This window comes from Protopterus annectens, chromosome 4.part1, assembly GCF_019279795.1.
Source record: "Protopterus annectens isolate FY-2018-M chromosome 4.part1, PAN1.0, whole genome shotgun sequence".
NCBI classification, from domain to species: domain Eukaryota; kingdom Metazoa; phylum Chordata; order Ceratodontiformes; family Protopteridae; genus Protopterus; species Protopterus annectens.
In genome coordinates this window covers 72,136,208-72,149,940 of record NC_056734.1, presented here as the reverse complement: position 1 = coordinate 72,149,940, position 13,733 = coordinate 72,136,208, and the positions used below count along the sequence as shown (strand labels likewise).

General features: G+C 39.7%; 1 protein-coding gene across 1 annotated transcript in view; it reads right to left on the bottom strand.

Moving 5' to 3' along the window:
* Positions 1 to 13,733, bottom strand: part of SERPINI1 (serpin family I member 1) — a 645,085-nt gene that overhangs the window by 158,688 nt on the left and 472,664 nt on the right. Inside the window, exon 6 of the mRNA XM_044070737.1 lies at positions 13,105 to 13,191. Coding sequence (XP_043926672.1) covers positions 13,105 to 13,191 — 87 coding nt within the window. The remainder of the gene's footprint in view (positions 1 to 13,104; positions 13,192 to 13,733) is intronic.

The window sequence follows — 13,733 nt, the reverse complement described above, 5'->3', positions numbered from 1 at the left end:
TTCCATGCCTGCACATTTGGTGTTATATGCGATTCCCAGTTAATAGTGGAGTAATTAAGGTCACCCATGAATACGGTACTGGGTTGGATAGTCACAGTTTCCAATAAGTTTAAATATATGTTATGGGTTTCCGGGGTTATACAGGGAGACCTAGCTTGCAAGGAAGTGGTATGGGATTTTGTGATAGTGATTTGAATGTAGAGAAGCTCAAATGCATTGTCCTTGTTTGATCAGCCTTGAGGTATATTTATTTTTTATGTAAACTGAGATACCTCTACATTTAGTCCTTGTATGTGTAGTAGCTGGTCTAGATGTGTGGAAGGCTTTAAAAGCCTTGCACAGCCAGTAGTCTCTCTGTGGCTTTAAACCATGTCTCAGTGACTGCACAGATGTCAGCATTCTCTAGGATGAGGAGAGCTTGTAGGGAGTGGAATTTCTTTAGACTCCTAGCATTGAGCAGTACCCCCTTTAGATTTTCTTGGTTTTGATTTGCTATGTCAAAAGTGCTTCCACTTTGGTATTGACTAAAAAAGTACTATGGGAGAGGACAATATTTTAGCCAATAGTCAAAAGCCTAGAGGGGAGAGGTGCAGACCATCCCTGACAAAGTAGCACGGTCTGTTGGCCATCTCCTTTCATGCTGACAAATAGTGTTTCTCCTTAGAGTGTCACCAGAAACTAAGCCAATTATTAAAAATCAGTCATCTTCTGTTTGTATTGTGGCATCATTGTTGGAAAAGGTAAAATGCTGCTCAATGCCAAGCTCATACCACTCTGGGACACGTATTCCAAGAGCTCCATGATGTCTCTCTTCATATAGTCTAGGGAAGTATGTTTCAGATCATTTACATTCACATGGACTATGAATGAATAATACTGGTACTTGTGGTCCAATGACCTGAATGCGTATGTAATGTGGAGGATCCTGGCCCCTGAGAAGCAACCGACCGTGACTTTCTCTTTACTCAGCCTGATTAGAGGAGCATCAGTGTGTGTCTCACAATGGAGTCTCCAATAACGAGAATGTTGGATTGTGTGGTGGCTTGCCTTATGGGTTTATAAGTAGAGGCTCCATGAAATGTGGTTGTATGTGTTGATGTGGGTGTTGTTTTGAAAGAGTGCATTCAGGGCTGCTGAGAGTTGTTATGTGTACTTTGCCTAGGAGGTGTAAGGGGTTTAAGAAAGGTTACATTTAAGTGCCTCATCAGCACATGTGGGTCTGTGTCTCATTTTTACTGTATGTGATGGGTGCAGCATGTGTACTCCTGACAACCTGTTTAACATTAGGAGTGCTTTTATGTGACAGCTTTACCCCCAGTGACATTGTGTAAATACATCTCTCATATACCAAATTGGTTTGTTTGAGGATTGTCTGGTTATCAGTAAACAACGCAATTTCTACATTGCCTCAGGATGCCCATATGCACCATGGTGAAAACAGACTTAATGGGAATGGTCATATCCATGGCAACAGGCCCTTTTTTACTGATTAGATGGTTGCAGTGAGAATATAACACAATGACAGGAATATCTGACTTGCAACTTCGGGTGCAGTGCTTGTCACTGCAAACTAGTTGCCCTGTGTACAACTAGGTATTGGTGAAATCTCAAAGGTACTTTTACAGGAAAAATGTCAACTCAGGGTGTCAGCGTCTATACAGGACACTGCCATACACCTGAGGGGTAACTAATAAGTAGACCCTGATGATTTATGAATGAAGTATTTAGGGGGATATTCTAAAGTTAGGTTAGATAACAGCTAATCAAACAGTACTTACTGAAAAAAAGAATTAGCATTGTCAAGAATGATGACAAGAATGGATTTGCCTGATTGGCTACTGCCTAGCTACTACTAGTGCTGGTCTCACCACAGCTTTATGTAGCACCAGTCCTAACATGACAAACAGGCCACATGCCCTTTATTGATCAACACTCTTTTCCCAGATGATGCAGGGGGTGGGGTGGGGGGTCTGTAGGCTTGTTGAATTATTTTCCTGGTAGATGCCTTGAATAGCAACCAGACCAATCACGACGGTCCAACACAGATACTCACTGCAAAATCAAACAGTCAGGAATCAATGCACTCTGCTCCTTCTTTCACCAGGAGCAAACTATAAGCACAAATTCCAAACTGGTATCTGCGAAGCAGATACCAGGCTTTCTAGTAATCAGCAGTCTCCAGGAAATAATGTCCCTATGGTCTTTCTCTCACCATGAGCAAAATAAAAGCACTAATCTTAAGACGACTATTTATAAAGATAATGTTCAACTGTGCTGACAGGTACAAGTATGGAATGTACTCTATTTCTTGTCAGCGAAGAAGGCTAACACTACTGCTCTCTAAAGCACAACAAAGAAGCATCTGTCACTCTTCTTTACTGTACTACTTCCTAATCAGATCTCTCAGCACCGCATGCATAATGATAAAAAGGACATACTATAATACGAGTTACTCAAATGAAACCAACCAATCAGTACAGTCACTCATGAAGATAACCCTGCATAATCCCAAGACTAACTGCAGACAAAGCCTTACACCACACCAGGCACTCCATAGCAAGGTAAAGCTTCCATGTCATTTTCCTTACTATACAGTAATAAAAAACACATCATCTACCAAAATTAAATTACAAACACAACTATTACTGATGAAAATAACCAAAAAATAGTTAAAATACTCTTGGATGCAATTGAAGACTGAAATAAAAGACATGCCCTAGTAAACTCCTGCAGAATTATGACTCAAACCACAGTAAGACAATATATACCATAACAAATACATCTGTGTTTCTGTATGCATACATGTGAAACAAATTCAGTACAACATAATTAGTGCCACAAGTAGTGTTTAAAGTACACCCCCCCTCACTAAAAATGCTGCAACCTACATTTACAAATTATAGTCAACCAAAAATAAATGTGCAGATGCCCATGCTGCACAGAAGCAAAGCCCAATTCTACCTGTCCACGTCACTAAACAAGGGAATAAAATACACATTATGACAGAAAAATAAACAAACATGTTCTTGCTGGTTTTATACATCTAAAATGAGGCTCTACTTGATGGGTCAGAGACTAGTTTTGTCTTTTCTTCCACTGCATTTCCACATTTTTTCCCAGAAGCTTTCAAGACTTGTGGGTCCATGTTCAATACACTGGTACACACGGACACAAGACATGTTTCACATTGCAAAAGCATTCCTACTTGCCAGTTTGTCCAAGCTATAAAGCAAATGTAATTTTTCAAACCAATATAAAACAGTGACACTGATGAAAGTATCTACTATCCAGACTTAGTAAGTACAGCTGTGCAAGTATACACGATATAACCGAAGATGTTCAAACAGATCACATTTGGCAGTGCTATATAAGACACATACCAATAAGGATCAGCCAACTGATGAGTATACAAAATCTTTTGGGCACTTTCAATGTACAGCATATGTCTGAGAAAGCACAAAGGTGTGCTAGTATACAAAGCAAATTATGGAAGCCAAAAAATACTGGTTATGAACTTAACATAATGCTAGATCTGTGTTGACTTCTTCCATCCATGAATCAGATCCTGATCTCGACACGAGGTCGGCACCTCATATTATTCAACCCAAAGATAAGCCTCCTTGTCCCGTAACACACTAACCTCATTGATTCTCCTCTGATCTCTTTTGCCACTTTTTGCATTCAGGCATGGTCAATGAAACTCCTTCCATTGCGATAAGCAGTTTGGACTTATCTTGCTTATTTCGACTCATTTTTCTCTGCCTCGTTAGACTAATTAGAGTGCCTTAATGTAGGACTTTGCCCTTTTTGAGGTAGTATCTTCTTTTCTTTCAGTTTCTTCTGCTGTGCATGGCTTTGCTACCCTTTTTCCTGTCATAGATATATATATATATATATATATATATATATATATATATATATATATATATACACACACACACACACGTGTGTGTGAGAGAGAGAGATTGACCTGGGGCTCAGCTATGTAGAAACAGTCTTCAGGCTTCATAAAAATGTGTGAGGTGTGGGCATAAGCTGCCCATCACAAGATACTCATGATAATTGTGTATACTGTTTACGTGTAGCCTACATAGATGTGGAATGGCAGGAGTATCAGCCTTTGGACCTAGAGCCATGATGGATCGGAGGGCTACATTAGTTTTAAAATGTCTTCTGTCCGGTCTTCTCCCTCTCCCACAAAAAAGCTGAGAAAGAAGTGCGATAAAGATGGTTTTAAATTGCATCTGAATGACGAATTGTGATAAAGACACTGCCAGAGTGAGAGAGAAGTCTGAAAAAGAAAAGAAAAAGACAAAAGTAGGTCTAAACAGAGGCAGGAGCACAAACGCTTTTTAATCTCATTGGAAGGGCAGCCAGAATTGAAGATCCAAATGTCTTTGGCACCTCAGGCTCCAAACTGTGTGTGCCATTGGTGACACCTCAGTACTGATCACCTTCAGCCATGGCTCCAGGCTTGAAATCTTCAAATTCTCCAACTTTGAGCATTCCTAGCCCCTCCTTATTAGCAGTCCCTACCCCTGGCAGGGTTCACTACCTCTTGTTTCTCATAACTCCCAATGGATTCTCAATGGAGCCATCCCAAACTCAGATTTGGGCCTCTCCATTTCATACAGTCAGAGTCATCACTGTCTAAACATTCAATTCAGTCTTTGATGGCTTCTTCTAAATCTTTTTAGAAAAGGAACTGAACACGATAAGATTAATTTATAAGAGGAGCTCCTTGAGTTAGTTCTTAGAGCATGTCTCTGTTGTGCCAGTATTAAATTAAAATTGAAAGCATTAGAAAGATAATTTGTACATAAATTTTATAGCAGGTGGTTTGATTCTGATTTAAGGTTAAATAATTTCAACTGACAAGTATTTTTTTTACTTGTTTGAATAAAGTTTAGTATTTATACATTTAGACTTTAAGTGCATGGCACTTTAAGGCTTAATTACTTTTAGCATGCGACTTGAACTCAATTCACTACTTAAGTTGTAAGTAAATTAATTTTATCTGAAGAAGTTCCACTTCATATGGAATGAAAGCACTTGTGGTTGTGGTTGTAATTTTGTGAATTAAAGTTGTGTGTTGTGGACTAATTTGAGCAGACCAATTTCATTCCTGTGTCTCTTCTTGGTTTGTAAGTGTGGTGCTATACTTCTTCTAAATCTACCAGAAGTATTAAGTGCTCTTGATTTGGAGCAACTGATATTTATCTTCTTAGAGCCCCAGACAGACCTTAGAATAATCCAAGGACATACGTTTTCCTGCCTTTGGCCCCAACTTTGTCTCTCTCTCCCTGGCTCATCTTCAGTTCTGGGGCCCATGGCCCATCCTTTTTTGGTGTTAGCAGCTTGGTTGCCTCAGGCACTGGCTCCCTCCTTGATGTTTTTGATTCCGCTTCCTGTCCCATTAATACACTGCCACATTTGAGTCTACCCTACTGTGTTCCAATAATTGCCTTGTATTCTCATACATGCATTACCATGGATTTTTTTTTAAATGGTCACCAAAGCAATTGATGAAGGCAAAATGGCATAACTCGATCTGGCCATAGATTTTTGATGCAATTCCCCACTCAGGCATAGTAGAAAAGCTAAATAAACTGGGAATAAACCCATATGCCACCCGCTGGATTGCCAACTGGCTCACAGACAGGATGCAGATAATGAAAACAGGGGAAGTTACATCTACAAAGATACCAGTCACCAGTAGGAGTCCCTGGGTTCTGTGCTGAGACCTCTCCTGTTTTGCATCTACTTTTCTGAAGTAAAAGCCAATACCAAAGGGCTCTGGCTGACTACATTTGCAGATTACTGTAAGCTAGGAGCAGTCATTGAATCCCTAAATGACTTGGACATCTTGCAGGAAGGCGTGCCTTAAATAAATGACTGGTGTCAAAATCAAAGTGTGAAACTAAATGCCAAAAATGCATTATTGTATCCTTTGGGAACGTAATCTACCCCACTGATAATACGTCCCTAAGAGCTGACCCAGTTGTTCAGGATTTGGGAACTTGTAAACAGTGACTTAACTTTTGACCAACATGTGTCTACTGTTGTAAGAAAATTCTTCCATATTGCACAGCTTATAAACAAAGGGATTGCGTCTAGATCAAGGGTTGTCTCAGCCCTCATTAGGCCAATCTAAACACATGCAACACCCGAACACCCACAGAGGTACCTTACAAAAAGGATACAAGGCCTAAACATGTCCTACATGGACCCACTCAAAGCCCTGTCACCACACTCTGTATCCTACAGACTGCTAAGAGGTGACTTGTGTCTGGCATACAAGGCATCCTCCAACCCAGTAATGATGGATTTATTGCACATCAGCAAGTCAAATGGCATCAGAAATACTTGGTATAGGGATCTAAACCACTTCTGCAACATCAATACAACAGTTTGGAGTAACAAGTATACTTTGCAGAGAATACCACTGCTATGGAACACTTCCCATCGACATAAAACAAAGTTCATCACAGACCATTTTTAAGCACAACTTAGATATCTGGATGGGAAACAGAAAGTGTTCCCTAGGACTGCCCCGTGTACTACTAATGGACAGATGAAGCCCCTACATACCTTATCCCATGCTGAACTCCTCTCAAATTATCTATGGTATGATCCTAGTTATTCTTGTTAGGGATAATACATAATTATCGCCCATGGGATGGGTAAGGCCAGTCTGTAACCAAATGCAATAGATGATATTGAGCACAAAAAGGAATGCTGGCTAGGCTTAAAATGGCCTGCAAGGGCAGCTAGCCTAGTACTTACCTATGAACCTATAAACTAATGCAGAAAAAAGAACCCATTCCCAGAAAGAGAGGGAGGAAAGTTCAAAAAGAAAATAAGAGAAAAAGGTTCTATGTAAGTAGCACAAAAAGATGACAATTTGGAAGTAGGAACAGAGGGAGGGATGATTGAGGTCCACGGAAGATGACAACATGGATCTAGCATCACAGTAAGTTCATAACTTTTGAATCAAACTTCGTTTTTTCTGTCTTCACCTGTGAGACAGAGCCCCCAGGCAGTTAAACCAGCTTCGCATCAGGAGAGAACATTCTGCAAAATGGTGGAGCCAAAGACCAACCTAGATCTGGACTGTATATCTAATTTGCAATGACTTAAAGTACGAGTGTTAGACCTAGAAGTAGCTGTACAAATGTCATCTAAAGAGGCCTGGACAAAGAATGCAGAAGTAGCAACAGCTCTAGTGGAATGGGCTCTAGGTTTGCCAGGTAAAGGGATTCCATTTAGTGAATGCACAAAGGAAACACAATCAGAAAGCCATCTGGATAAGGTCACCTTCAAAACAGGTGTTCCTGTGATGCAAAAGCAGCACACTTGATCTGAGGAAAATCTGTGAGGGCAGAGTACCATGGGTAGAAGAGGTGGAGCCTCAGGGCTGAAGAATCAGATCCAATAACCCACAGGTTGAAACATACAGAAAAGACAACATTGGATCAAAGCTTTCTTGCCTCTTATCAAAGGGGGCTATAATACGCACCAGCATGACCAAGGTCCAAATATGAACATTTATGTACTAAGAGAAGAAAGGGCAGAAACAAAGGGAACCCCACTCTGGTCAATGGGGTATACAGGGAATGAATGGGATCTGGTAAGGAGAAATAATGAAAATAAAATGAGGACAGTGGGAGGGCTGCAGTACTGCAGCAATGATTTATCTGAACATCTTTTATGGCAAGTTTACTTACAGAACTGTAATATGTTCATTGTCAGATCACAGTTACAGTAGTATAAGGCTATATAGGATGATTGTTAAAACTTAGATAGCCAGGAAGGAGGAAGAAAGGTCAAAGTCCAGGAGCCCCTGGAGAATGGACTTCACAAATCCTGCTGGGCTCTGGAGAATGAGTCAATATTGTAATGTTTGGTGAAGCTGTGTACAGAAGACCTAGGAGCTGCCCTAGAAGAGTTCTAAAGTGCACCCCACTCTAAAATGCCCTAAAATGTAGCCAGAGCTCCTGTAAGGTGAGTTTAGACCTTCTGATGGAGGGACGTTCCACTGTGAGAATGGCAAAAATGGATGAAATGGGATAACTATTTAAAGTTAGCCTGTTTTGACACCATTTGTCCTTTTCTATTTTTTATAAAAAGAAATGAAGAGTTGGCCAGAAGCTCTAAAGTATTTTGTCCTGTCAACGTATTTTCTGAGCTGCCTATGGAAATCTGAGTATGCAGGATTCTCTTTTCCCTATTTTCCTGGTTCAAAGAACAAAGGAAATGCATAGATTGATTTAATGTATATTTAGGAACCACCTAATGCAGGAAGGATGGATTAGTTCATAAGGTTACTGTGCTATGAAACAAAGGATGACTCACCACTGGAGCTTGCAACTCGGACATTCTCCTAGCTGACGTCACAGCAGTGAGCAAAACAGTCTTCCAGGTCAATAATTTCAGCTTAGTTTGACAAGCTGGTTCAAAGGGTGCATTAAGGAGTTTTTCTAAGACAGAGTTGAAATTCCAAGCAGCAGCCACCTGTTTTTGAGGTGAACAGACATGCAACACCCCTTTCAAAACTTATTTAATCTGGAATAAGGAAGAAAGGGGAATCTAAAGAAAGATGAGCAGAAACAGCCTAAAATGAAGTTTAATAGATAGGGAAAGCCCTGATTTGAGTAATTCACACAAATATGGGAAAACCAGAGGAGACTCTGCAGTGGATGGTTCCTGGTTCTTCTTGTGGCACCACCTACAAAAGCTCTTCCTTTTGAATGACAAGTGTTTTCTAATGGCTGTGTCTGTGTTTTGTTTTCATTTATATAAATGTAGGATTGCTTATGTCATAAGTGAAGGTTTAATAGATTTTTTTTGTTTTGAAAAAAGGCAGAAATTTAATAATTTATGTAATGTTGCTCAGGTTACATGAAATATAGCAATATATGTGAAGTATAATGTCTGTAAACATGAACATGTTAATACAATTTGATCACTTTTATTTAACTGTAAATTTGCCTATATCACAAGTGCCATAATTCAATAAAGGGGTTAAAAAGGGATTTTCTAGTTGCAGATTTTCTAGCCTCCTTTAACACCTGCTGCATGTACTCTGAGAAAAGGTGCCTAAGTGGGTTCAAAATTCTATCATTCAGTCAGATGCAAGTTCTGCAAAATGGGGTGGGGATCAGTGACCCCTTGCCCCATATGAGTACATCTATTCTGTGGGGAGGATTGTAGTAAATGTCCTTGGCCATTTTCAAGAGAAAGGAGAACCAATGTTGTATGGGACAAAAGGGAGCTCTCAATATGACTGCTGGGGAGTGCTTTTGGATCTTTGAAAGAACTCTGGTTACCAAAAGAAAGGGTTGAGAGACATAAAAGAACATTTCTGTCCATTGATAGGAGTAGAATTTCTTTAGCTGCCTGTTGTGAATGGAGGCAGAGAGATCCATATGGGGAGTTCCCCACATGCAAACAATCTTCCGGTAGACCTCTTGCAGTAACAGCTATTTGTGATGGTCTGTCTTGGATCTGCACAGACTGTCTTGTTGCAGTGTTCTGCTCTGAAGGTATATGGGTTACCCAAATGGAAAGATTGTGCTGACTTGCTTTTTCCAAAACAATCATGGCTAATATGCATAAGGGGTAAGATCTGGTTCCCTCTTGTTTATGTGCCACATGACAATGGCATTGTCTGTGATTACCAGAAGTTGCCCTAGAGTCATAAGTTCAACATTAGATCACGGTCATAGCATGGAAAGCATGGTTGTGTATTCATATTCATAAGAGAAGGCTTTCTTTCCGAAGACAGTAAAGCATTCAAGGTCTTTAATGCATATATCAAGGCCATAACTTCTTTGATATGTTTGTGTTTTTCTTGAAATGATGGCCCCAAATGTCTTGTATTTTGTATTATTTGGGTATTGCACCCCATGGAAAGTCTGATGCATCATTTGTTACAGACTAAAAAGGGGATGGAGGAGACAGTGGAAGACCAATATTCAACAAGGTTTGACTCACCCACTTTAAGAACTCCTTCCTGACAAATTTCAGCACTAGAATTGCAAATGGTACAGGATGTCAGTGTTGAATCCACAGTGACTTGCGAAGCTACTGCATTCTTGTTATGTGAAGTCTGGAATCATCAGGACAGTGGAAACCATGTGTACCCCAGAATCCTGAAACAATCCCTTGCAGTTGTCAGAGTTTGGTGGAAAACGTCTATGAACCGAATTATGTAAAAATTCAACCTGTTCTGGAGGAAGATCGGCTGTCATGAGTGATGCGGCCAGTAGACATCCAAGAAATATGAGAGCAGAAAAAGAGACAATTTCTCCAGATTGAAATGAAAACCTACATTTTAAACTGATTAATTACAAAAAGTGGTGGTCTTAGACAATATTGAAAAAGTCCCTGCAAAAATAAGGCAATCGCCCAAGCAGGGAAAACTGTGGATTCCTTCTAGTCTGCAATAAGCAATCACTGGAGCTAGACAATTTGTGAAAACCATTAGAGCTCTGGTAAGTCCAAAGGGTAAAAAAAAGAGAACTAAAAATGTAAAGTAGATACAGAAAAACCTTGTAGGGTCTGAAGTGTATGTGAAGAGGAATATGATGAAACTCATCTTTGTGATCCAGGGTCACCAAAAAGCAAAGTGAAGGAATTAAAGGAAAAAAATACATGAAGGGTGAGCATTTTGAATTTGGAACTTTAACACATTGAGAAAAGACAGATCCAACACTGGTCTCCATGTTCCATTGTTTTGGGTACTAGAAATATTCTGGAGTAAAATCCTTATCCTTGTTGTGATTTTGGAACTGGTTTGATGACGTCTTGGTATAACATCTGGGACAGAATGAGAGGAAATGGAGAAGTCTGACTTTCTGGATGTAGTCAAACTTCTAGGTCAAGAGGAAGAGAGTTCCGGTACCTTATTTAAAAAAAAAAGAGAAAGACAGTCTCCGTTAGATTGTGAGGATAGCCAGGGTAGGGAAGGGAGTGGAGGAGTTTTGGATGACCAGAGAGTAATGCATTTTTCTTGATATGAGATGGAGTTTGGGCTCCACTCCCTTTTTCCTTTAAATCTCCCCTTACCAATTTCTCGTGTATTGTTGTTTGCCCTTTTTTTTTTTTTTTTTTTTTTGCAGGAAGTACTTTTTCTAAAAAAAAAGAAAAACAAAAAGAGGGCCCTGGACTGGAGGGGTAATTAAGGTTATATTTTTGAATGGTAGACCGAAAGAAAACTGATTACATAACTTGAATATGTTTAGAACTGGAATCCTTGGCTAAAACACAACATCAGGATCTGCCAGTGTTCAGAAAATGAAATTTGTTAATTTGAAGTATTTTATAAAACCTATCAAAGCTTTTTGGATGCAGGAGATTGACTTCCTGGAGAGGCACGTGCAGAACTGAAAGCATCCTTCGGGGCACCAATGACAGGAGGTATGTCAAGAGGTTTTGGATTACCCACCTGAAGTTTTTCAAAGGACTTCCTTTGTGTGTTGGATATTTCTTTTTCTTCCCATTGGAAGCAATGGTGTCAAACTGAATGTCTCCTCTACAGGAGAATCAGAAGAAATCTCCCCAGTTTCTGAATCCAAAGAAACAGGAGAGGGTACATGGGATACAAAGCATGGGTCCTCCTCTTCCACCTTTGACAAGGATTCATTACCTGTGAGAGAGGGAGATCTTTTTCTATTTAAATAGGAAATATCCAGAGACAAAGACTGTACACATCAGCAGGCTTTAAAAGGTCCCTCAGCAAAAGTGTACTACTATTTAGCCTCTTTGGCAGAAGGGCTAGAAGGTGAAGAAAGCTAATTTGGCCTTTTGAATTTTCTTCTTCTTTGGTGTTACTGTAACAGTCCTAGAATTATTGGATATCCATACTTCCACATTTGAGCCCTCTATCTCTACCCTAACCAACAACTAAGGGATTCTGTCCGGCCCTTCTAAAAGCACAATGTGGGGGTTCTTCCTACTAGCCCATAGCCATACATTTGGTCTTCAGGGCATGCTGGGCTGTCAGTCCTTAGCAGCATCCCTTAGAACAGCACAAGAGGGGTCAAGATTATCCACTAGACAGTCCAAAGTTTTGAAAAGGGCCACAGATGAGACATCCACTTACCTGTGAAAAAGAATCAAAAAGCAGAACTGCTTCTGAAACCTTTTTGGCAGATTTTCTTTTCTTGGAAACTGGAAGAGGGGCATCTGCGGTAGTTGAGCTAATATCCATTGATGACTGACTAAGGCCCTACAGCCAATGATTTTCAAGATATATAAGGCTGTTAAGCCGACTTCTGATTGTCCTGAGGGTGAAAGACATGCAAATCTGACAGGCTCAGATGTCATGTGCTTCTACTAGACAAACAGGATGTGTGGGAATTCTTGTAGGGTATTTGTCTTTTACACAGACGTTTCCCTTTTTTCTTAGACACAAGAAAAAAGTTTTTCAGAAATTGTTATTCAAAAAGAGAAAATTCCCTTGTGGAGTATTTATCTGCCCAAAGGTCATACCAGCAGTCAGTTGAAACACTGAAGACAAGGTCTGACCAAAACCTTCAATGGCAAGACAGTTCAGATTTTTGGTGCCTGTGCATCTGCTATTATACCAGCACATCCATGTGCTTCTTCAGACTTACAGTGCACACAGAAGGTGCCCAAAAGTTTTTGTAAACTGGCTGGACATCCTTGTCTTTGGCACAAAATGTCGCATATAGGAATGCTGATCTAATGATGAACATTCTGAACTTTCAATGCATTCAATCACAGGAGAGTGTTGGAATGGTATCTGGGACCCATAAAGAGAGAATTCCCTCATAATAAACTGACAACATAGGGGCATACCTATTACTTCTAACATTGGGAACCTCAGATATAAAGTACCTACATATATGTGCCAACCCAAGTTATCAGAAACTTACCTTACAGTTAAAATAAATCTTACACCAAATCTGACTGCTTAGGTTTTAAACGAAGCAAAATAATTTTCAGTTATTCTATACTACTAGCCTTGATGTGTTTTGTACATCTGTAATATGTATTTTTTCTGTATGCCATCTGAAAAGGGTACTGTAAAACATGAATGATAAACGCATACATTATGCAAAAGCTAGCTGAGAGTACCTGATACTGCAGCAGCCTCAGAGCCCTCTTCATTAACTTCAAGATATGCCTTGTGCACAGCCTTGGCAACAAACAGCTCCTTCTTGCCTGCAACGGAAGAAAATTCACTACTGCTTAAGGACATTCAACACAGTTAATACCAACAGCACAAAAAATGCATTTGCTTCTTTGGAATACTGCAGCAAAGAATTTTCAAAGTTTAAGCTGTTCATGGTTAGCATTCAGTATTCTTATTTTGTTGTGAACTACAGCACTTAAGCAGTGGGATAATAAAAACCTGACAAAGAACGGACTTAAAAGAAATGCATATTTACCTCTAAGTTCACTGTAATTCTTCAGGTGCTTCAGCGGCAGCATGCTCTACTTAGAGTTGTTTATATGCTGCAAGGCTGCTGAAGCTACAGAAATATTCCATGGTTGGTAAAAACTGCAAAAAAGCCTAAACCTCTACATGCAAGGCATACCTTTTTCTGGTTGTGCACTCAATTAGTTCTGTAAACCATTAAAAGACAATTTCTTGTGTTTTTTGAGTGATAAACAATTTTATTAGCATAGAAAAATTAGCACATTGTTTTTCAAAGAAAATGCCTTTTAAGAAGGTAGAAAAAGGTTACCATATTTGTCTTCTC